This window comes from Balaenoptera physalus, assembly GCF_965194825.1.
Source record: "Balaenoptera physalus genome assembly, chromosome: 3".
Taxonomy (NCBI): Eukaryota; Metazoa; Chordata; class Mammalia; order Artiodactyla; family Balaenopteridae; genus Balaenoptera; species Balaenoptera physalus.
The window spans coordinates 3,785,533-3,810,213 of record NC_138890.1 but is presented as its reverse complement, the minus strand read 5'-3'; the positions used below and the strand labels follow the sequence as shown (position 1 = coordinate 3,810,213).

The window sequence follows — 24,681 nt, the reverse complement described above, 5'->3', positions numbered from 1 at the left end:
AGAGACTGTCCCTGGCCAGAGACACTTGGCCAGGGCACTTGGGAAGATTAAGCGCAACCATTGTACCTGACTGCGTTAAAGGCACCACAAACGACGGCTACTGGCTACTGCTATTTTTCCGGGCAGCCAAAAAAAAAAGAGGCGCCAGATGCCTCTCGCCTTCGCCCAGGCTGGGCCAGCCGCCTGGCGTCCCTTCCCCCATTCGGCTCCCTGCATTTCCGCCAATCAAGTGACATAACCGCCAACCTATTCAGCCTAAGCAAGCCAGCCACGAAACCCTCCCATATCCTGAAGAAAGACTCAACTCTTCTGCTTTACTGGCTCCGTCGACCTCACTGCAGACCTTGGACTGAGATGCCGTTTCTTTATAAAGGAAAAACAAAAGAAGGGAAAGGATCTCGAACACTCTCTAGAACATTCCGTAAAAACAACAGCTCTCTTGCACCCGCTGGAAATTGCACTGTTTCCTATCGTGATTAGCCCAGTCTGTTTGTAGACCTGACTTGCTTCAAGGTGCTGTTGCTGTGTGCCTTTGTTCCCCACCCTCCTGGCACTGTCCACACCTCCTGCGAGGCTGGGCCACTTCCTGGTCGCGCAACCTTGGGGAAATTGCATCACAGCTGAGGCCTGGCCTCCTTACCCGGAAGACAGAACTGGCTACGCATCGGCCCGCTGAGCGGGCTGAACGCAGAGTGAGCGCAGGGAAGGGGGTGAGCGGCAGTTAGAGGTCCCGTGGGAACGTGGAACCTTCTGAGAACTTCAAAAGCTGTGCTGCGAGAAGAAAGGCAGGGTTCAGAGCTGTCTCTCAGCGCCGATATCCTGATGATTAGAGGCACAATGCTTATCATCACGCTTTTTAACTCACAAAGATGTTACGAAGGCTTTCGTAAGCCTTCGTGTGGATCACCTATTACGCTCCCAATGCAGGGAGATAGGGGTTTGGTTACGTGGGTGTAGACATTTGTCAAAACTCCAAAAAGTCTGCTTAAGACGTGTCTCTCACTATATGCAAATTTCATCTAAAGAAACAAGAACCACAAACAAACATTGTACTCTAGTTAAGGACAGGCAATGCTGAAGGGTTTAGGGGGGTGACGTGAACCAGTGCCTGGAACTTTCTCTGCAATGCATCCAAAATAAGATGGACTGGTGGACGGATAGAGGCAAGGGAGACAGCTGCAGTGATAAAGCAAACGTGGGAAATGTCAGTGCTAAAAGCCACGGGTAGGTGTGTAGGTGTTCATGGCTCTTTCAACTTTTCTGCATGTCTTTGAATGTAAAGATTAAAATGCACGGTGCCCAGCCCACAGCAGGCACCCAGAAATATTCACTGCCTTGAACTTAAGAGGACTCGATCCAACCCGCCTTTGGATGATACCACGAACTGTTTAGCCGGTGCCCGCAGGCGGTCTTCAGAAACTCGGTGGAAGGACCTTCTGCTGAACACAAAGACTGAGAGGCAAATCGAAATCAGTTTGGATGCTGCAAAAATGAGCCCCCGCTGGAGGAGAGGGGAGAGAAACAGCGTCCCAGGGGAGCTCCACTCGCGGCCCTGCCTTTTCTCCACCCGCGCCACGCACGTGACCGCAGTCAAATCCCCGAGTTCGCCAGCTCGGCTTTCCCTCCCCAGGCGGGGCGCGTTAACTCAGATGCGTAAGACATTCAAGTCCTCGTATCTCGCACAGGAAGGAGGCTAAAGGTCTCGGAGGGCGCCTTGAGCCCAAGAAATTAATCATCAAGTCTCATTTCCAGGAGGCAGGCAGGATCCTCCCAGCCCCCAAAAAATCCTGGCCAGGCGGGGAGCATTTATTTTTCAATCTAGACACCAGATGGCGGCAGCACCCAGTTCAAAACGCGACAACAAAGTCAGAGCCCGACTGAACACTTTTAATCCCGTGCGCTGTCTACGCCGAGGTCCCTACAGGCCACCCAACTCCAGGGTGGCCCCAGCAGATGGGAACAACACTTTCTGTCAGACCATCTCCCACTCAGGGAAATCCCACTCACAGCCTAGCCTGCCGTCCCCCCTGCCAAGACACCAACAAGAATGGACACCCTCAGGGGCGCCACTAGAGAAAATGTCCCCAAAGTGGGCAGCCCATAAACCAAGGGTGGCCATTTTCAATTGCTACAGGGGCTGGGGGTGGGGTAGGGGGAATCTCGAAGAAAGGAAACCTAGGAGCAGGGCCAGCTGAGCCCGCGGAAAGCACAAACCCCTGATCGGGGCGTCCCCGCTGCCGCCAGAGAGGAGGCCCAGAAGTGGCGGAAATTCCTGATTAGCAAGCGCCATCTCCGACTCTGAATAAGCCGATCCAAATTTCTAGAAAACCCTGTGGGGGTCGGAAGCTAAATAGGTGCAGACCGTGGGCCATCAGTGTGTATGTTTCAAAGAAAAACCTGGTCCCTTCCGTCCTAGCGTCTGAGTATTGATTCTAGGCTCTCCCTCGAAATTCATCAGCCCTCCATCGGCCACCTCCAACTTATTTTTTCTAGAAATTATTTTGAGGGGAGGGTCAAAAAAAAAGGCCGGGGTGGGGGGCTGGGAGTTTAAAAGCCCCCAGACGCAACAGATTCGAGTGCCTGATGTGTCAGTCTAGGAGTCGAGAGCCTTTGTTCCTCGCTCAGACATTGGAGGTTTCTGTGGAGAAGCGGACCGGACGAGGGGGGAAGAGTGTGTGTGCGGTGCCTGGATTGAGGCAAGAACAAAGGTGCTGGGCGGGCAGGCGGGCAGGCGGGCAAGCGGGCGGGCAGCCTGCAGGGCGGGTTTACCTGCTTGCCCCGGTAGAAAAGCCTCTGCAGGCCTGGCTCCACATGGAACAGCTCCTGGATCTTCTTCCTCAGCTCTTCCACTTTAGTCAGCCTGGACAAGGAGTCCACAGTGTGGGCCACCTTCCCATCCATGGTGCGAACCTGGATCCACATGGTGCCTGCTGGTGCTAGGAGGACAAGAGAGCAGGACCCCTCGGTCAGTTCTGCCGTCACCACCACCACCACCGGGCTGTGCCACACTCAGGTCATCCTTGCTATTATCGTCCAGACTGTGGACACCAGGCAACTCCTGGAACGCCCTCCCAGCCCCGTAATGCCCCTAGACTGCCACGGCTGGCTCAGGGCCTGGCTGAGTGAATTAAGGAGTTAATGCATTAATGAGTAGCACCGGTGGAGGATTGAGGAGGGAGGGGAAATTACCGGAGAGCAAAAAGCATCCTGGACCACTCAGTCAACCCACCCTGCCTTTCACAGAGGGAAAAAAAAAAAACCACCAGAGGAAGGGGGACACAGCCAAACGGTCAGGGGCCGAGTTTGTTCATTCATCCATTCATTCATTCCCTGGATGAATACTGACGCAAGAGGAACCCAAAAGTCCGGCTCGGGTTGGAACTTCAGAAGTCCCAGGGAACTCAACTAAGTGTGACCGAAGGAGAAGGAGCCCACCAGAGACCCGGGAGCTCGGGACCCCCGGTGCTCTCGGGCCCCCGCCGCCGCCCCCGCGCGCGTGCGCGACGCACCCGCCCCGCGGTGGCCATGGCAACCGGCCGCCCCGTCCCGGTCGCCCCCGCGCGCGCAGCGCTACTCACCTCGGCCCCACGGCTGTCCCGAGCTCCAGCCTGCGTTTCCCGGACCCCGACGCACGGCCCCGGAGCCCCTCTTGTTCTCCCGCCCGCCCGCGCGGGCCAAGCCGGCGAGCCCACGCCCACCCCCACCGCCAGGACCTGCCGAGGGGCCCGCGCGCCAAGTCCCGCCCCCTTCACTTGAGCCGCCTCGATCATTGGCCCCGCTGCGGCCGGCCGCCCCGCCCTGCTCGCTCCCCATTGGCCCAGACGCGCCCGGGGAACTAAGGGCGCGCGAAATCGGGCTCGGGCGCGACAATTGAATCGCGGGGCACCCCGCGCGCAGGCGCGGAGCCTGACATCCTCCCCCGCGGCTCGCCGGGCCCTCCCCCACCCAGCCGGCGCGACCCCCGCGGGGCGCCAAGGATGTTCCGCTCGCCCCTGCCCGAGCTCGGGCTGCCAGGGGCGACTCCTAAGGGCCGGCAGGGCTGGGGGCAGAGCCCGAGACCGCGTGTAGGGCAGCCCTGGCGCGGGGGACGCGTGCGCCTGTGCTGGCCGAGAGTCCCGGAAAGTTTTGCAAAGTCAAGGAGCCGGGTGCGCAGAGTCCTGCCCGCCCCCCCGCCCCCCCGCCTCCCCGCGCCCTGGCCCGGGCTGGCACCTCAATCCGCCTGACCGCTCACGATCCACTCGCCTGATTGTGCGCCGGCCCTTCTGAGGATGGCAAAGGAACCGCGTGTGTGGCTGGGACCCCGCGCGGACGTGCGTGCGATCCCGAGCCCCCGGACGGCCACCACTGCCCGCTGCGCTGCCAGCTGCTCTGATTTTTTTCCCGCGAAAACTTGGCGTTTGGGAGTTGCGGGGCCACAGGAGGCCGCGCCGGGGGCGGGCGCCTGCCTGGTGATTGGCCGCCGCAGTGGCGGGAAGCGAGAAAGGGGGTGGGGGGCGCCCCCGCCTCTGTCCACCCCCCCCCCCTCCGCCCAGCGGGCCACGGCCCCGCCCAGCCCTGCGCGCTCTGCTGGGCGCGCCCAGCAGTGTAATGGGGTCGGGTGGCGGGACCTGAGTCCCCCCCACCATGGGTGCCCTTCAGGAGCCCTAGGGATCCCCCCGGGGGCAGGGGTCCCCAGCGTAGAGACCCCCGACCTCCTAAGTCCGTTGCTTCAGCCCCTCTCCCCAGGCATGCACTGACCAGTAGGGCAGGAAGGCGGGAATCAATGTCTAAATTCTGCCGGAGAATTTGGGGGGATCACCCCCCCAGGAGACCGCCTGCACCCGATGACGGGCCTCATCGCCCCAGCCTGATTTCCTAGCGTCAGGGCTCGCCAGCGCTCCCCACCCTACCCACCCGCAGGGCTTGTTTGCTGGTTTTTCCCGCCTCGTTTTCCCGCCTTCTCCGGGCTGTCCAGGCGGGCAGAGCTGCCCTCCCCCCTCCGCCCTGCCTGCTCTGCTCTGGCCAGTCTTGGCGGGCATACGGTGACCCATGCTGGACGCCTACAAAGTGCCTGAACAGGGTGCTGAGAGCTGGGAGCGCAAGAGTGGGCAAGGTCGACCCTGTTGGTGGTCTCCCGGGACGTTACATTCTTATCTGGGGAGACCAGCAAGAAATGAATAAATAAAGCAAATCATTTCAGATACCGCACATGCAATGAAGACAGGACAAGAGCTGGAGAGTGACCGGCGGCCGTATGGGGGGGTGGGGAGAGAGGGTACTCTGGTTAAGGTGGAGAGGTGGGCCTCTCTGAGCACATGACATTTGAGCTGAGATCTGAGATGAGAAACCAAGGACAGATGGGTCAAGGCGGGAAGAGCAAACTCAGAGGCCGGAAAAGGCTTAGCGATGGACGGAGAGCAGGGCAGACACAGCAAAGGGGAGGGCAGGCGGGAGCTGAGGCGGTCGGAGGGGTGTCTATAAGACCTTGCAGGCCACCAGGAGGACTTTGGTCTTTCTCCTGAGAACAGTGGGTAGCATGGGAGGGCTGTGAGCAGAAAAGCAATGAGCTCCAATTTATGTTTTTACAAGGTTTCTCTCGCCACATGTAGAGTTCCTTCTGTCTTGGCGCTGGTACTTCTGCTTTTGTTTCCCCTGGCGGTAGACAGATTAATGGCCCCCCAAAGATGTCCACATCTTAATCCCTGGAGCCTGTGAATATAGAACCTCCCATGGCAAAACGGACTTTGCAGAGGGGATTAAATTAAAGATCGTCAGATGGGGAGATTAACCTAGATTATCTGGGCTGGCCCAATGTCATCACAAGGGTCCTAATAAATGACAAAGAAGGGCGGGAGGGTCGAGTCAGAGACATAACGATGGAAAGAGAGGATGGAGTGATGAAACCAAAAGGCAAGGAATGTGAGAACCCTCTAGAAGCTGGAAAAGGCAAGGGACAGATTCCCTCCTAGAACCCTAGAACGTAATCCTGCCAACACCTTGATTTTAGCTCCATTTCAGACTTCTGACCTCCAGAACTGTAAGAGAATTAATTTGTGTTGTTTTAAAGCACGGAATTTGTGGACATTTGTTATAGCAGCCAGAGGAAACTAATACACTCCAATACACGAAGTCCAGGTGCTCCTGTTAATTTTCTCCACCTTCAGGACTTCCTCAATGCAACTGATTGCATTTCTGGATGCTCAGCCATCAGCCACGTGGAGACCACGTCACAGGTGTGAACAGGTAGGCAGGCCTCCCGGAGCTTGTGAGGCAGATGAAATCTTCCACATTGACAACACCTGCCACAGGAACCCAACCTGCTACTGGCGAGAGCATAGCATCCATTTGTGCCTGCTGTTGCTAAAGCTCAACGTGGCCGAAAGAAGAAATAGACCGTATATTCTTCATGTACATTTGGTGCAGGGCACAGCCCAGGCTCCTTGGATGTCTGAGGTTAAGTGACACAGAAAGAGGTGTCTCGCTTTCCCTGAAGAAAAGACCTAGAGTGATGGTGATGCAGGGCCCCATTTCTCTAGTCATTTCGAGAAAGTCAGAGGGGTTGCTTGGGTTAATTAACAACCATGAGCAAAACACTATGCCAAGCATCTCCAAAAGAGGCTTAGTAACCAGTTAGGAAGACAAGACATCGATGTCCGCAAAAGACATCACATCCAATAAAGCAAGATACGACAAAGAGTAAATGAGGCCTGCCAGAGCCTGGAGAACAGACACTTCGTAGAGCCTCTTCTGCTTCAGACCCTCGCGCTTAGGCACCGGCCCACGCGCAAATTGGGCACCACGAATAACTGCTAGGGTGCCAAGGGCCCCAGTTTCCCTTTTGCAGAACAATATGCTCTCGACAGTCATTAAGTCATTCAACAAACTTTAATTGTCCTCCCTTGCCTGAACCAGGCTCTGGGTTTGGCAAACAAAGTCCTGCCCTAGAGGGACTTCCCAACCAGTGGAGGAGACGCTGGCATAAAGACAAGTGTCAGCTGTGCAGAGAGAGAGTGCTTCGTGATGGTATCCGTGTTCACATGGAGCCCACCGTGCTCTGAACATCTTCAAGACACAGCAGATTCCATGCCCTGGCCATGGCTATCATTTTCTTTCTAACACACGCTGATATAAATATAGAGCCATTAAGGTGGAAATGATTGGGAATTCCCTGGCAGTCCAGTGGTTAAGACTCCGAGATTTCATTGCTGAGGGCATGGGTTCAATCCCTGGTCTGGGAGCTAAGATCCCACAAGCTTCATGGTGTGGCCAAAACAAACAAACAAACAAAAGGTGAAAACGATTATCTGCATAGGACCCAGCATCAATCTGTGAACCCTGAGAAGGGGGTGCACACATCCACATTTGGGGGCCATCGGATGGGGCAGAAAATACCCCTGGGCTCATGCCCTGTGCCTCTCCATCTGTAAATAGAGCTCATGATGCCTGCCTCACCACAGGGCCTGGAAGAATTCTTCCCACCCAGGCCCCTAGACCTCTGGCAGGATGACAGTTGTTCCCTAGTCGGCAGCAGTGTTGGGATCTTGTGGTTTTCTTGTTCGTTTGTTCATTATTTCCTAGGAAAAAGAGGTCAGGCTACCATTTCACCAACAAGTGAGGACTTTGCGATTCCCAAGCGGCCGCCCACTCCCAGCAGCCTTGCCTCTCATCCTGGCCATTGGGAACCCCTTCCCGGAACCCTGGCTGGATGATGTCACAGACGGATGATGTCACTGCGGCCAAGGAACCAGGGATCTCAGTGACACAGGGGAGGGGGGAGGATGTTTCTCTGTCACCCCAACCCCCCATGTCTGTGGTGAAGTCCATTGAATTAGTGCTGCCCAAGGATGCGGTCTACCTGGCCGGCTCCAGCATAAAAGGGCAGGTGGTTCTAACTCTGAACAGCACCCTGGTGGACCCCATCGTGAAGGTAGAGCTCGTGGGAAGAGGTTATGTAGAGTGGAATGAAGAAATTGGGGCATCCCGCGATTATAGCCGAGATGTTATTTGCAACAACAAGGCTGACTATGTGCACAAGACAAAGACGTTCCCAGTGGAGGGTAAGGACAAGGCCGGCCGCCAACCTTAGCCAGAATAGGAACCGGGGTCTGGAAGGTAAACACATCTGTTAGTCAATCAACAAACCCCCGGGGATATCAGAAATGGGCAGAGGCCTGGTTCCTGTGGTCACGGGGAAAGAGATAGGAGGGAGAAGGCTAGGAAAGCTCTCTGTGGGAAGGACTGACTAGTCCCCAGCTCTGCCAGGTTCAAATCTAAAGTCTGGACAGATATGAGGAAGCCTGAGCTGCCAGGAAACTATATGTCCTTTCCAAAATGTGTCCATGGGGGTGTTTCCGGGTAGTCCACAGTCAAGCAGAACACTTGGCCAATGCTTGGCTGAACAAAGTTCAATTGTAGATTTTTTTTTTTTTAATTTTAGATAGGGTAGCCTGGGAAGGTCTCTCCAAAGAGGTGACTACCAAGCTCAGATCCAGTGATGGGAGGGGGACCTGCCCAGATATCCAAGGGAGGAACGGCAACCTGCTGGGCCTTCATACTCAGCAACTAGGCCGCCTCTCTGTGTCCCAGTTAACCCACCTGGAAAATGGGAATAGGAAAAAGTCCTGCCTCCTAAGACTGTCTTGAGGACTTAATGATTTAATGGCATGTCGAGGGGAGGGCTCAGAATAGCAGAGGGGAGGGGGGAGGGGTATACAGTAAGTGCTTGTTAGGTGTTCGTTTTTTCAACCAAAACACTCCCCCGCCCCTCACCACCCACATTATCAGCTATCACCCTTCTCCATTCCCAAGGGAAGCATCCTTTCCCCTCAGAAGCATCAGCCCCAAGCCTGTGATGGGTTCACTCATTTACTTCACAAACATGTATTAAGCACCTACTGTGCACAGCAACCATGCCAGATGCTGGGGATAGAACAGCGAAGAAAACAGACAGGGTCCCTGGCATCGCTGGGGTTGCCATCAGGCAGGGAAAACACTCTAATAAGAGGGTCTTGGAGAAGTGCAAAAAAAAATAAAACAGGGAGGTCACAGAGATGGGGGTGCAGTGTGAGTCCCTCCCCGGTCTTCTGTCACCACTCAGTCAACAAATATTAAGTACCTACTGTATGCTGTGCACTGAAGGCCAAGCTCTGCCAGGGCAGGGAGATTCGCCTGCCTTGGGACCCAAGACGTGTTTGTTGAATGAATATGTGATCGAATCCTGCAGCCGGACCTCCAGTTTCCCAGGCCCAGAGCAGGGTTGAGCAAGTCCTAGTCGGTGGTTTGGGGTGACCACCCCAGTTGCATCATCACTTACCCAGGGCATCGGTCTCCAGCCCAGCTGAGACCTAATATTTATGGGCCTAGGCTTTTTCGATCCCTAAAAATCACAGAGCTAAGCCTAGCTCAGGGACAAACAGGCCAGGTCCAGAACAAGCTCCCTGCCAGAGCAATAAAGAAAGAAAAGAGGGAAGAAAAGACTCTAGAACCTTCTGATGGCATTGGTGTGTTTTGCTTTCAGATAATTGGTTAAGTGCAGGCAGCCGCACCTTTGACTTCCATTTCAACTTACCTCCCAGGCTCCCTTCTACCTTCACCAGCAAAATTGGCCACATCTTTTACTTCGTGCAGGCCTCCTGCATGGGTCGGGAGCACATCCTAGCCAAGAAGAGAAGGTACTTGTTGGTTCAAGGGACTTCTTCGGATTTCCACGCAGAAAACCCATTGCAGGTAGTGATGTAGGAGGAGCAGGGGTAGGGCATGTCCTCAAAGCTCCCCGGAGGCAGGGGGAGGCGGGCAGCCAGGAGACAGGGGAGGCGGTGACCCGGAAGAAGGGAAGGTGTTGGCCGCTCCTCCGGCCCAGTGATTTCGCAAACGGGGAATCAGAAACCAGGGCAGGAACTAAACCAGCGGCTCTCAACTGGGATGATTCTTCCCCTGCGGGGGACACTGGGAGATGTCTGGGAACATTTTTGGTTGTCTCAACTGGGGAGGGGGGATGAGAGGGATCAAGAGAGTGTGGGCCAGGGATGGTGCTCAACACCCCGCAGCGCCCCGGACAGAGAATGACATGGGCCCTGAATGTCCTTGACATTCGAGAATCAAGAGTGAGCAGAGGGGCTTCCCTGGTGGCGCAGTGGTTAAGAATCCGCCTGCCAATGCAGGGGACACAGGTTCGAGCCCTCTTCCGGGAAGATCCCACATACCGTGGAGCAGCTAAGCCCGTGCGCCACAACTACCGAGCCCACGAGCCACAACTACTAGCCCGCATGCCACAACTACTGAAGCCCTTGCGCCTAGAGCCCGTGCTCCGCAACAAAGAGAAGCCACCGCAATGAGAAACCCGTGCACCACGACGAAGAGTAGCCCCCACTCGCCCCAACTAGAGAAAGCCCGCATGCAGCAACGAAGACCAAATGCAGCCAAAATTAAATAAATAAATAAATGTATTTAAAAAAAAGAGTGAGCAGAGGCCCTGCTGTGACCTCTGACTGAGGGTCCTGGGCGCTCGGTGACTCTCCAGGAACTGATGGAGGTGGTCCCCCCCCACCAAGAAGCACGGAAAGGGGATGCCCTCCAGGGGGAAGGAAGGGCCTTGTGGCATCAGTCACCTGAGTGGAGGAAGGTTTTGGACAGCTTCTGGAGGCCAGGTGCAGAGGTGGAAGTAAGGGAGGGTGGACTTACGTCGGCCAAAGTCACTTCACCTCCCTGGGGACCCATTTGTCAGCAGAGTGTTGTGGCTGAGAGGGCTGGCATTTTAGTTTTCAAGGTCCAAGTTACAAATCCCAGCATCTCCACCTACCTGCTGTGTGACCCTCTGCAAGTGATGTGGCCTCTCTGTGCCTGCATTTCCTCATCTGTCAAATGGGCACAGAGATGGTGCCTGTCCCCTAGATCTCAGAAGGAGCAGTGAGGGGACTTCATGCAAGTTCCAGACCTTGCACAGTGGCTGGCAGTGGTGGTAGGAGAGAGCCCCAGAATATTTAGGCCCCATAAATCTTGTCACTGCTGCTGCCGCCACAGGTAGCCTTCTTTTTTTTTTTTTGGCTGCACCGCATGGCATTTGGGATCTTAATTCCCTGACCAGGGATCAGACGCACGCCCCCTGAATTGGAAGCATGGAGTCTTAACCACTGGACCGCCAGGGAAGTCCCAGGTAGTCTTATCTGTGTAACAGGGATCATCTCTAGCCCGGCCTACTTCAGGGGGGTAGATGCTTGGAGGGGTGGATCAGATGAAGCAGACCTGAGCTCAAGGCCCACTTGGCCACCTGCTCCCTGTGTGACCCTGAGTGGGCTCTGGCCCTTCTCTGGCTCTTCCCTCAAGAGTTAATCTAGGGTGCAGGGGGCACAAGGCAGGAATTGGGGCAAAATGCTGGTATGGGACCAGACCTAGCTTGAGATCTCTGCCGCCAGATCCTTCACTAGCCGATGGCCTTGGGCAATTAACAGCACCTCCCAGACCCTCGATTGTCCTGATCTGTACAATGGGAATACTACTGCTACTACTACTACTAATCCTTCCTCGATTGTGGGGATCACAAAGCATCCAGCACGATGTGTACACATAGGGGATGCCTGGTAAGTGGGAAGAGCTCAAATCGTTATGATAGCAGCAAAGGGAGTTATTACAGGTATGTTTTATTTTTTATTTATTTATTTATTTTTGGCTACATTGGGTCTTCGTTGCTGCGCACAGGCTTTCTCTAGTTGCAGCGAGTGGGGGGGCTACTCTTCAGTGCAGTGTGCGGGCTTCTTACTGCGGTGGCTTCTCTTGTTGCGGAGCACGGGCTTTAGGCGTGAGTGCTTCAGTAGTGTGGCGCGCGGGCACCATAGTTGCGGCTTGCGGGCTCTAGAGCGCAGGCTCTTGAGAGCAGGCTCAGTAGTTGTGGCACACGGGCTTAGTTGCTCCGTGGCATGTGGCATCTTCCTGGACCAGGGGTCAAACCTGTGTGCCCTGCATTGGCAGGCGGATTCTTAACCACTGCACCACCAGGGAAGTCCCTACAGATATGTTTTGAGAGTACAAAAATATGGTGTTTTCTTCAGCTACTCAGTACTGTTTTAATCAGATTGTAGGGGGCAGGGTGAGGGCAGGAGCTGGTGGACCATGGCAGAAGCTACTGCTCTGGTCCAAGTAGACACGGAGTCTTGACTCCTACAATCTGTCCTTCTCATAGCAGCTGAAAGGATTCAGGTGATGAGCCTGCTTGGCCTTCCAGGGCTCCCACCTCCCACGGGGTAAAAGCTCAAGGCCTCCCTGCGGCCCCCAAGGCCCTGCACCACCTGCCCCGTCCCCTCCCTGCCCTCCCCTCCTCCCTCTCTCCCCCTCGCTCACTCTGCTCCAGCCACACAGGCCTCCTCGCTGTTCCTCCAACACGCCAGGCATGGTGCTGTCCCAGGGCCTTTGCACAGCTGTGCCCTCTGCCTGGAACCCTGTGATAGGATCTTCCTATCCCTCCCCCTCATCCTTCAGATCTTTGCTAGGAAGCCAGATCTTCAATCACCGGCATTGCTGATGCCCCAATGAACCGCCACAACCCCCACAGAATGCAATATCCATATTAAAATGAACATGCACTTTGTCCCATTCATTTCCCTTCTAGAAAATTCTCCCATCGCTATCCTTTCACGTGTGTGACATGACTTCTCACTGCACTGTTTGTGGTGGCCATAAACTGGCAACAGCTTAAATGTTTGTTGCTAAGGCAATTAAAGTAGCAGTACACAAAGGTCAACTCTACAGATACAGCAAAGAGAGAAAGAGAGAGAGAGACCAAGACACAGACAGAGACAGAGAATGAGGCAGCTCTCCCTCTCAGCACCTCCAAGTTACTGGGTTGAATGAATAAAGCAAAGTTCAGAACAGCGTGTCTAGCCTGCACCGTTGGTGGTAAAAACAAAAAATGCACAGAACTTCCTTGCAGGTGTAACAAACAGACGTCTCTTTCCAGAGACCAGAGAAACCGGCAACAGACACTGCCTCCTGGGAGGCAGCAGGGGAGGGGCAAAACTTTTCCCCTTCCACTTTTTTTTTTTAACATCTTTATTGCGATACAACTCACATACCTTATAATTCACCCCTTTAAAATGTCCAAATCAGGACTTCCCTGGCGGTCCAGGGGTTAAGGTTCCATGCTTCCAACTCAAGGGGCATGGGTTTGATCCTTCGTGGGGGAACTACGATCCCATGTGCTAAGCGGTGCGGCCAAATAAAAAATAAATAAATAAAAATAAAATAAAATGTCCAAATCAATGGCTTTTAGTGCATTCACACAGATGTACAGCCCTCACCACCGTCAGTTTTAGAACACTTTTATTATCCCCCAAAGAAGTCTTGCATCCCTTAGCTGTCACCCCCAAACCTCTCTGTCTCCTCCCCCAGCCACCACTAAATGCATTCTCTGTCTCTGTGGATTTGCCTGGTCTGGACATCCCTCCCTTCACCTCTTGATGGACCTTGGATTGTTTCCACATTTTGGCTATTAGGAACCATGCTGCTACTAACATATGTGTGCAAGTTTTTACATGGACGCAAGTTTTCATTTCTCTTGGGTAGACACCTAGGAGTGGAACTGGGAAAGATGGTAACTCTATGTTTTACCTTTCAAGGAGCGGCCAGACTCTTTTCCACAGCGGCCGCCCCATTTTACATTCCCACCAGCCATGAACGAGGGTTCCAATTTTTCCACATTCACTCCTCTCTGTGTACCTTTAGAATTTTGAAAGACGTGACCCGTTGCCTCTTCCAACAAGCAGTACCATTGGGTAGAGGACATGTCCCCAAGACCTTTCCTAACCAAGAAGTCTGAAAGAGTCCGCATCCTGACTCCCCTTACCTCACCCCCTTGCCTAACCTCATAGCTTATCCCTATCAGAAATGTACCACTAGGGCTTCCCTGGTGGCACAGTGGTTAAGAATCCGCCTGCCAATGCAGGGGACACGCGTTCGAGCCCTGGTCCGGGAAGATCCCACATGCCGCGGAGCAACTAAGCCCGTGCGCCACAACTACTGAGCCTGAGCTCTAGAGCCCATGAGCCACAACTATGGAGCCCACATGCCTAGAGCCCCTGCTCCGCAACAAGAGAAGCCACCACAATGAGAAGCCCGCGCACCGCAACGAAGAGTAGCCCTGCTCGGCGCAACTAGAGAAATCCCGTGCACAGCAACGAAGACCCAACGCAGCCAAAAATAAATAAATAAATAAATAAACAACAACAACAACAAAAGAAATGTACCATTTAAAAAAAAAAAAGGAATGTACCGTTTATATGTCCATCTCCAGACCAGAGCAGGGACTGGACTGGTTTTCACTGCTATGGGTTTTCCTTGAACTTCGCACCAAGTTGGTACAAACGAATACTGGTTGAATGAATGAATCCCCCCAAAGTTTCATATATGCCAAAGGAATATGGGGTCCCAAAAAACTCCTGGGTACAGAAAATCAGTGTTGAGTTTGTGCCCTAATATTCTTGGAACTCAGAGCCCTGTGGCCACCCCACCTGGCCTGGCGCGGGGGTCTCTCTGATGGGCCACACCTGATGCCTCTCGCACCTCCTTCAGGACGAGGACAGAACTGCTGGCTTGGTCTTGAGTTAGGGCAGTGAGTCCTTTAACGCCTGCAGGGTCCTAACGCATGCAACGAATTTTCGAATAAGACTGGAGGGGTTTAGAATGAAATGGGCTGCAATTAGCCTTCCAAGAGGAGGGAAAGAGTGGGAAGGTTGAAGATAGGCAGGAGCCAGAGGCAGAGGGTAGGAGGTGAGGCTGAAGGGGTCGGGGGGTCAGCCTGAGGTCTCCAAGAGGAAAGGCGTTGGACCTAGAACAGTGTTTTTCAAACCTCAGGCCATGACCCGCTAGTGGGGTGCAAAATCCATTTAGCAAGTTGCAAAGCATATTTCTACAAAATGAAAGGATAGGCAGGACCAAAATAGAAAAATATCAAAAAATATCAATTTTGTGGGTTGCAAACGTTGTTGTTCTTAATATAAAATAAGAAAACAGAACAGAGATTAAAATAAGTAGAATAGAAAATATCAGAAAAAGTCCACTTGGTGGGTTGCCATTAATTTTTTTAAATGAAAACATAATAAAATATGTCAGAAAATATAAATTTGGTGGGTTGCAACAGACTTTGTTTTTATAAAATCAATGTGTAGGACTGAATAGAATAGTATTGAATAAGTAAAAGTGGATAGAATTTACTAGAAAAAATAAATTTGGTGGGTTACAACCTTTTCGTTTTATATAAAACAAAATGATAGACTAGAATAGCGTAAGTAGACTAGAAGTAACAGAAAAATCAATTCAGAGGGTCCAAGCAACAGTTTTTAAAAGAATAGATTAAATAGAATAGAATAGGATAGAAGAGGAATTCTCAGCAGGCACGTAGCAAGGATAAGCATTATTTCATAAAACTTATTTCTCTTTCATAGATTTAGATGTCGATGGATATATAGATTTGTGTTTTTTGCCCCAATATTAAAATCTACGTTTTTAACTATGAGTTGTGGTTTTTATAAAAAGAATAATATGTAACAAATACTCTATGTGGCCTGCAGAGTCTAAAAGATTTATCATCAGGCTCTTTACAGAAAAAAATTCATCAACTCTATGTCCTAGACCAACTCCTTCTTTTAAATTGTAGTATAGTCGATTTACAATATTATATTAGTTTCTGGTGTATAACGTAGTGATTCAATGTTTTTACAGACTATACTCCATTTTAAGTTATTACAAAATAATGGCTATATTTCCCTGTGCTGTATAATATATCCTTGTTCATCATTTACTTTATATATAGTAGGTTGTGTCTCTCTCTCTCTTTTTTTTTTTATTGGAGTATAGTTGCTTTACAATGTTGTGTTAGTTTCTGCTGTACAGCAAAGTGAATCAGCCACACGTATACATATATCCCCTCTTCCTTGGATTTCCCTCCCATTTAGGTCACCACAGAGCACTGAGTAGAGTTCCCTGTGCTATACAGTAGGTTCTCATTAGTTATCTATCTTATACCTAGTAGTGTATATATCACCCCTAATCTCCCAATCCATCCCACCCTCCCCTTCCCCCCTTGGCATCCATATGTCTGTTCTCTACGTGTCTCCATTTCTGCTCTGCAAATAAGTTCATCTATACCATTTTTCTAGATTCCACATATATGCGTTAATATATGATATTTGTTTTTCTCCTACTGACTTACTTCACTCTGTATGACAGTCTCTAGGTCCATTCATGTCTCTGCAAAGGTGCAGTTTCGTTCCTTTCTATGACTGAGTAATATTCCATTGTATATATGTACCACATCCTCTTTACCCATTCATCTGTTGATGGACATTTAGGTTGCTTCCATGACCTGGCTATTGTAAGTAGTGCTGCAATGAACATTGGGGTGCATGTATCTTTTTGAATTATGGCTTTCGCCAGGTATATGCCCAGGAGTGGGATTGCTGGGTCAAATGGTAGTTCTATTTTTGGTTTTTTAAGGAACCTCCATACTGTTCTCCATAGTGACTGTATCAATTTATATTCCCACCAACAGTGTAAGAGGGCTCCCTTTTCTCCACACCCTCTCTAGCATTTACTGTTTGTAGACTTTTTAATGATAGCCATTCTGACTGGTGTGAGGTGATACCTCATTGTAGTTTTGATTTGCATTTCTCTAGTAATTAGTGATGTTGAGCATCTTTTCATGTGTTTGTTGGCCATCTGTATGTCTTCTTTGGAGAAATGTCTATTTAGGTCTTCTGCCCATTTTTTGATTGGGTTGTTTGTTTTTTTGATATTGAGATGCATGAGCTGTTTTTATATTTTGGAGATTAATCCCTTGTGATCGCTTTGTTTGCAAATATTTTCTCCCATTATGTGGGTTGTCTTTTCGTTTTGTTTATGGTTTCCTTTGTTGTGCAAAAGCTTTTGAGTTTCATTAGGTCCCATTTGTTTATTTTTGTTTTTATTTCATTACTCTAGGAGGTGGGTCACAAAAGATCTTGCTGCGATTTATGTCAAAGAGTGTTCTTCCTATGTTTTCTTCTAAGAGTTTTATAGCGTCTGGCCTTACATTTAGGTCTTTAATCCATTTTGAGTTTATTTTCGTGTATGGTGTTGCGGAGTGTTCTAATTTCATTCTTTTACATGTAGCTATCCAGTTTTCCCAGCACCACTTATTGAAGAGGCTGTCTCTCCTCCATTGTATATTCTTTTTTTTTTTTAATTAATTAATTTTTTTATTTATTGGCTGCGTTGGGTCTTCGTTGCTGCGCGCAGGCTTTCTCTAGTTGTGGCGAGCGGGGGCTACTCTTTGTTGCAGTGCGCGGGCTTCTCATTGCGGTGGCTTCTCTTTGTTGCGGAGCACGGGCTCTAGGCATGTGGGCTTCAGTAGTTGTGGCTTGCAGGCCCTAGCATGCAGGCTCAGTAGTTGTGGCACATGGGCTTAGTTGCTCCGTGGCATGTGGGATCTTCCCGGTCCAGGGCTCGAACCTGCATCCCCTGCATTGGAAGGCAGATTCTTAACCACTGCGCCACCAGGGAAGTCCCTCTCCATTGTATATTCTTGCCCCCTTTGTCATAGATAAGGGGACCGTAGGTTTTTTTGTGTCTCTTAATCCAATACCCCTATCCTGCCCCTCCCCTCTTCCCTCTCCTTACTGGTAACCACTAGGTTTTTTGGGGTTTATTTATTTATTTAATTTATTTACTTTTGGCTGCATTGGGTCTTCGTTGCTGCCTGTGGGCTTTCTCTAGCTGTGGTGAGCGGGGGCTACTCTTTGTTACAGTGCGCGGGCTTCTCATTGTGGTGGCTTCTCTTGCTGCGGAGCACAGGCTCTAGGCGTGTGGGCTCGGTAGTTGTGGCACACGGGCTCTAGAGCACAGGCCCAGTAGTTGCGGTGCTCTGGCTCAGTTGCTCCACGGCATGTGGGATCTTCCCAGACCAGAGTTTGAACCCGTGTCCCCTGCATTGGCAGGTGGATTCTTAACCACTGTGCCACCAAGGAAGCCCAACCACTAGTTTTTAAGATTCCCTATATAAGTGATAATATAGAGCGTCTGTCTTTCTCTTTCTGACTTATTTCACTAAGTGTGATACCCTCTAGGTTCCTCCACGTTGTTGCAAATGGCAGAATTTCATTCTTTTTATGGCTGAGTAGTACTCCATTCCATTCCATGTATACGACACATCTTCTTTATCCATTCATCTGTTGATGGACGCTTAAGTTGCTTCCAGAGCTTGGCAATTGCAAATAATGCTGCTACGAACTTTGGGATGCATATATCTTTTCAAATTAGTGTTTTTGTTTTCTTCGGATATATACCCAGGAGTGAGATTGCTGGATCATACGGCAATTTTACTTTTAGTTTTTTGAGGAACCTCCATACTGTTCTCCACAGCGGCTGCACCAATTTACATTCCCACCAACAGTGTACGAGGGTTCCCTTTTCTCCACATCCTGGCCGACATTTGACATTTGTAGAATTTTTGATGATACCCATTCTGACAGGTGTGAGGTGCTATCTCATTGTGGTTTTGGTTTGTATTTCTCTGATGATTAGCCATGTTGAGCCTTTTTTCATGTGCCTATTGGCCATCTGTATATCTTCTTTGGTAGAGCAACTCTTTCTTGTATGTAAGCCCAAGAAGTGTCTTCAGATGCTCCTTCCAGCTCTTTTATGATGTCAGACACACATGGAAACAATATAAATGTCTATCCTTCCCTAGCGGTCCAGTGGTTAGGACTCCATGCTTCCACTGCAGGGGGCGTGGGTTCAATCCCTGGTCAGGGAACTAGGATCCTGCATGCCGCACAGCACGGCAAAAAAAAAAAAAGAAAATATATATATATATATATATATATATATATATATATATACGTAAAATATACATATTATATATATATATATATATATATATATATATATATATATATATATATATATGTCTCTCATGGAGGGGGAAGGGTAAATTAACTATTTTGCAGCACATTCCATTGCCATCGTGGAAACAAATGAATCAGAATGACAGGCACCAACATGAATGCCTTTCAAACACAGAATGTTAAGCTAGAAAAGCAGGTTGCTGGAAAAGATATGAGGCTTGATATATTTAAAGCATTCAAATATGTCAAACAATACTGTGTACTGCTACCACAAATAAATAAATGTATTCCTAAACAATACAAACATTTGCATGAGCATGACAAATGCCACACACACACACACACACACACGCTTGTAAAAGTATCAAATTCCTCTGGAAGAAGATACAGGAAGTCAGCAGAAGTGGAGAGCAAATCATTGTAGGCACGCCCCACGTCACATCAAATCTTTTATTTTATTTAATTTCATTTATTTATTTATTTTTTGGTTACATGGCTTGCAGGATCTTAGTTCCCTGACCAGGGATCAAACCTGGGCCCCGGCAGTGAAAGCACCAAGTCCTAGCCCCTGGACGGCCAGAGAATTCCCTCGAATCTTTTACAGTAGTACCCACAAATAAAAAGCCAAATGTTACCCAAGCCACACATTAAACATAACGTATATGTGACTTTATTTGCAATCCAGCAGCTAACCAATTGATATAAAGGCTGCTTTTTGAAGCTTTTCTTTAAACACGTTACATAATTTCAACTCTACAGTTTTCATGATTCAGAGTCCATAATATTTTCTCCTTAAGTCTGAACTACTTGGGTAAGCCCTAGGTCTGGGCTTAGACCATAAGACATTCCCTGTCTTCCAGAAAACTAAGACTCAGAGAAGTCAAGGCACTGGTTCAAGGTCACACAGCAAGTGAGTTATGGAGCTGGGGATAAAGCCAGGGGCTTGTGAATTTCTTAGGTCTATTTTATAGACAAGGAAATTGACAATCAGAATGGCAAAGGGTTTTGATTAAATGGCAAAGCTGGGATTGACTTTGGGCTGCAAAATCCCCAAGACTCCGGATTCCATCCCAGTGCCTCTTACTAGGAGAGTCCCAAAGGCTCGAGGCTTTGGTGGACTGTTAGGTGAGCAAGTGGATCTTGTGGCTGCAATGCCTCACAATTGTCCATTCCCCCCGCCCCCTTCTAGAATCCTCTGTTCGTGGAGGCTGAGAAAAAGATCTCCTACAATTGCTGCAGCCAGGGCACCATCTGCCTGCAGATCCAGATGGAAAAGAACACCTTCACGCCGGGGGAGAGGGTCATTTTCACCACGGAAATCAACAACCAGACCAGCAAGTGCATCAAGACGGTCATCTTCGCCCTCTACGCCCACGTGCAGTACGAGGGCTTCACACCCAACGCAGAGCGACGCTCAAGGGTGGACAGCAGCGAGCTGCTTCGGCAGGAGGCCAACACCCAAATCACACCCTTCAACACCACCAAGATCGTCAGCACTTTCCACCTCCCGCCCGTGCTGTCCGTGAGCGGCGGCACACAGGACAGTGAGATCATGAACACCCACTACGAGCTGGTCAGCACCGTCCACCTGCCCTGGTCCCTGACCAGCGTCAAGGTCAAGGTGCCCATCATTATCACCAGAGCCCCCGTGGACTCAGACGCCTGCGGGCTGCTGGATGGGAGCAGTGTTACCGTGAGCCTGGATCATCAGAATTAAACGCCCAAATGTCTAAATATTTAAAGTTTTATCAGACTCTAAGGTAGGTCCTTCCTTTGCCTTGTGCAGATGGCCTTCAGATGAGTCCAGGCTTGGGCAGCATGTGGTCTGAAACTTGCCAAGCTCCAGCCATGCGGTCATCCATTTCTCCCATCCCAAGAAAGATCACTCAATAGCGGTAGAGGACAAAGCCTTCCAGACTGACAAAGCCTTCCAGGACCGCACCCCGATTAGCACCCCAGACCCATCTGCTTGCTGGCTCTTACAGTGCCAAGACCAGGGATCCCCAAATGGGAGCGACTCTGCCCTTCAGAGGACACTGGCAAATCCTGGGTGTATTGGTTATCCCAATTGAGGGGAGCAGGGTGCGCTCCTGGCATCCAGGGGGTGGGGGCCAGGGTTGCTGCTCCGTGCCACACAGTGCCCAGGACGGTCTCCCACAGAGAATGGCGCAGCTCCAGATGTCAGCAGTGCCGAGGTGGGGAGACTCGGGCTGGGGCCATTTATGGGGACAGATGGTTGTTGAGTCCCCAGGCTGGGTCTGGGAGCCTCTTACCCAGGTCGTATCCCTCCTCCCTCACAGTCCCCCTCCCCGGCTCCCCCACCTCATTCAGGGTAAAAGCCCAAGTCCTCCCAGCACATCCACCCACGTCCAATCCATCAGCAAGCCGTAGGGGCCCCTCTCCAAAATCTCCCCAGAATCCTCCAATTTCTCTGCCCTCCTTTGCATCCAGCTTTCCTCCCATCCATCCCCTGGACCAGGGCGGTCACCTGCACCTGGGTCTCCTGACCCCTGACCTGGATCCCCACATTCTGTCCTTCCTGCAAATAAAAATCCAGGACCCCCAATTAGACTTGAATTTCAGAAGAAGAATTTTTTAGCATAAGTATGTCCCTCACCACAGTTGGTATCTACTTACGCTTTAAAAAATCATTTGTTGTTTATCTGATATGCCAGTTTAACTGAACATCCTGTATTTTATCTGGTCATCCGATTCCCCAAGCAACTAAAAGACTCTCCGCACAAATCAGGCCACCATACTCCTCGGCTTAAAATCTTTTAAACCTCTGTCGGGTCCCCAAAGCACCCGCTGCCGCCCACCAGGTCCTGGGTGGTCAGGAATGAAGGAATGGGCCAGAGTGCTTCTTCTGGGCTAATGACTCTGAAATATTTCTCCAAGCACCCGCAGGCGACAAAATACCGCACCTGCCTCACCCCTGCCTCGGGCCCTCCATAAACCATGCAGACGGGAGGCATATACACTTGAATGGCGGGCCCAAGGCATCCCGGAACATTCTGAGATGCTGTTTCAGATCAAACTTTTTTGAGGGGAGGCGGTGCAGATAGAATGCAGATTTAATTTGCTATTTCTCTCTTTAAAAAAAAATTTTTCACGAGAGCAATCTCTCACTTTCAGCCACGGTTGCAGGGTGTCTCCAAAAGAGCTTCTGTGGCAGTCCTGGCTCCCTGGAAGGGGTCACTGCTGGGCCTGGGTGGGGATGTACCCCTGCTGATTTGCGTATGTAATCTTCCTTTTGCAGTGGACAAAAGGATCCAACCCTGAGGCGGTGTCATTCCGCTGCCCTGCTTCCCGAAAATTCAAAAAGGTTTATTTTAGGGAGGAAGGTGAAGATCCTGCTTGTCATAATGTCCTTGGCCCCAGCCTGATCATCCTTGAGACTCTGGAGACCAGGTCTGGGCCATCCCCACCTCCCCAGAACTAGATCCAGAAGGGCTGTGTTCTTCAAAGCTGCAGAGCCAACGTCGCCTCCTCCAGGAAGCCTTCCAGCCATGCCTCTTGCCCTCCAAAGGGCTCCCCAGTCCCAGACCCTTCCTCCATCTGGTCCTGACCTCATACACCACAAAGGCCTTTGTCCAGCTCTGTTCCATGTGCGGGGGAAATTAAGGTGGGGATATCACCTCAGGGCCCCGGCACCACTCCAGCCCCCAAGTGGTTGTTAAAGATATAACAAGCGATTGTTAATGTATAACAACAGTGTTCGGGACTCTGCTCCTCTTGGATGGTGGGACAGAGCGTTTCAAGAATCCCAGAGATGGATCATAAGGCAGCTGGGATGTCATCAGGCCGGAAGGGGGCGTCTGTGAACCTGGGGGGGGGACTCCGATTCTTTCCCACCATACTATCCTTACTTCCTTCTGTTTGGGACAAGGGATTTCTCCTCTCTGGGCCTCAGTTTCCCCATCTGTAAAATGGAAAAAACAAAAGTTGTTACCCCTAGAATTTGGAGAAGATTAAAAGGATTAGGGACTTCCCTGGCGGTCCAGTGGTTAAGACTCTGCATTTCCACTGCAGGGGGCGGGGGTTCCATCCCAGTCAGGGAACTAAGATCCCATATTGCTGTGCGGCCAAAAAATTAAAATAAAAGGGCTAGTACATGCACCGCTTTTAGGAGAACTTCTGGAACACAGTAAGTGCCGGCCAGATGCTAATTATGAGTTTTAGGATTTATTTCCCTTCCATGGACTTCTCCAACTCCAACAGCTCACCAATCAGGTCTCAGTGACCTCCAGGTCACTGTGCCAAGGGTCACCTCACTGTTCTTGTCCTTCTTAGACTTTTTATTTGGAAAAATTCCAGTTCCTATGGAAAAAGCTTGAAAGAATGATACAATAGACAGGTGATCATCCACCTCGAGCCTCCTGTTGTTGATTTTGGCCATATTTGCTCTTTTCCTCTTTTTCTCTCTCCCAGATTGTTTTGCAATAAATTGTAGCATCACGGCGCTGGGTCCCTGTACTTTGCACTTCTTCCAGTACCCTGAGAATTAGAAGCGTCTAGATAATCACAGTAACACGATCACTCCCAGGGCAGTTCCATCCTCTCACCTATATATACTCCATATTCCAATATCCTCACTTTTCCAATATGTATCTTTTTTATTGTGGTAAAATACACACAGCATAAGATTTACCATCTTCACCATTTTTTACATGTACAGCTCAGTGGCATTAAGCACATTCACACTGTAGAGCAACCACAACTAGCTTTCCTAGCTTCCCAAACTGAAACTCTGTCTCCATTAACCATTAACTCCCCATTCCCCTCACCACCAGCCCCCTTTTTTTAAAAAGGCTGAATAATATTCCATTGTCTGTATACGTCACATTTTGTTTACCCATTCACCCATCGGTGGACATTTGTTTCCATCTTTGGGCTACTGTGAAAAATGCTGCTACGAACACGGTACACACGTAAATATCTCTTTGAGACCCTGCTTTCCATTATTTTGTGTATATACGCAGAAGTGGCCTTGCTTTATCATATGGCAATGCTATGTTTAATTTTTTGAGGACTTGGTATACTGTTTTCTTTCTTTTTTATATATATTTTATTTATTTATTTTTGGCTGTGTTGGGTCTTCATTGCTGCATGAGGGCTTTCTCTAGTTGCGGCGAGCGGGGGCTACTCTTCGTTGCGGTGTGTGGGCTTCTTATTGCGGTGGCTTCTCGTTGTGGCGCGTGGGCTTCAGTAGTTGTGGCGGGCTTAGTTAGCGCGGGCTTAGTAGTTAGCGCGGGCTCTAGAGCGCAGGCTCAGTAGTTGTGGCGCACGGGCTTAGTTGCTCCGCGGCATGTGGGATCTTCCCGGAGCAGGGCTCCAACCTGTGTACCCTGCATTGGAAGACGGCTTCTTAACCTCTGTGCCACCAGGGAAGTCCCGACCATTTCCTCTTTAGGCAAACATCCACTTCCCTTGATTTCACTGATGCCACACCCTTCTCATTCTTCTCCCGCTCCTCAGATTTCGGATAAGGGGCTTCTGCTTTCTTCAAAGTCACAGCACCCAGGCCTCCTCTTCCAGGAAGCCTTCCAGTCCTGCCGAGCAGAGCCTCTCACCCTCCTCTACCAGGTCCTGAAACATAGATGAGCTTCAGGGTTCATTTCTGCAGACATCCATATCCCACTGCTTGGTCAACATTTTGAACTCTGGAAATGCTAGGTCAAGGGCATTGGACTTGATCCTACGGCTTATGGGGAAATGTTTGGAGCGCTTTTCTTTGGAGACGGGCTAGAGAGTGAGGACTTGAGAAAGCAGATTTGAAAAATCACTTCACTGACCCTGTGGATGGAATACAAGAGTAGAAATACATTCAGGA

At 50.4% G+C, this 24,681-nt stretch overlaps 2 protein-coding genes and 1 long non-coding RNA gene across 5 annotated transcripts in view; 1 reads left to right on the top strand and 2 right to left on the bottom strand.

The window, feature by feature from the left end:
• The window catches only part of UHRF1 (ubiquitin like with PHD and ring finger domains 1), a 32,783-nt gene extending 28,392 nt beyond the window's left edge, over positions 1 to 4,391 (bottom strand). For 2 of the 3 annotated variants that reach the window (XM_082456912.1, XM_082456913.1), the window contains exons 1-2: positions 3,579 to 3,733; positions 2,770 to 2,936 (exon numbers count right to left, since the gene is read on the bottom strand). In XM_082456912.1, the coding sequence (XP_082313038.1) occupies positions 2,770 to 2,922 (153 nt within the window). In that variant the 5' untranslated portion in view covers positions 2,923 to 2,936; positions 3,579 to 3,733. Of the gene's footprint in view, positions 1 to 2,769; positions 2,937 to 3,578; positions 3,734 to 4,209 lie in introns of those variants that run through there. The other variant, XM_082456914.1, reaches the window with a different exon arrangement.
• Positions 4,392 to 6,845: 2,454 nt separating this feature from the next.
• LOC309658413 lies at positions 6,846 to 9,682 on the bottom strand. Its single transcript, XR_014262227.1, has 2 exons — positions 9,548 to 9,682; positions 6,846 to 7,553 (listed from the first exon to the last, which is right to left on the bottom strand). It is a non-coding gene; the product is annotated as an uncharacterized lncRNA (long non-coding RNA).
• ARRDC5 (arrestin domain containing 5) lies at positions 7,549 to 22,766 on the top strand. The gene is made up of 3 exons (XM_082456944.1): positions 7,549 to 8,036; positions 9,497 to 9,705; positions 20,038 to 22,766. Exons 1-3 carry the CDS (start codon positions 7,685 to 7,687, stop codon positions 20,563 to 20,565), a joined length of 1,089 nt encoding a protein of 362 aa, XP_082313070.1. The 5' UTR covers positions 7,549 to 7,684; the 3' UTR covers positions 20,566 to 22,766.
• Positions 22,767 to 24,681: the final 1,915 nt, after the last annotated feature.

Coding starts and splice junctions, on each gene's coding strand:
- ARRDC5 (XM_082456944.1), top strand. CDS start 7,685: ATGATGTCACAGACGGATGATGTCACTGCGGCCAAGGAACCAGGGATC. Junction 8,037..9,496: donor AAAGACGTTCCCAGTGGAGG/GTAAGGACAAGG, acceptor TTTTGCTTTCAG/ATAATTGGTTAAGTGCAGGC. Junction 9,706..20,037: donor ACGCAGAAAACCCATTGCAG/GTAGTGATGTAG, acceptor GCCCCCTTCTAG/AATCCTCTGTTCGTGGAGGC.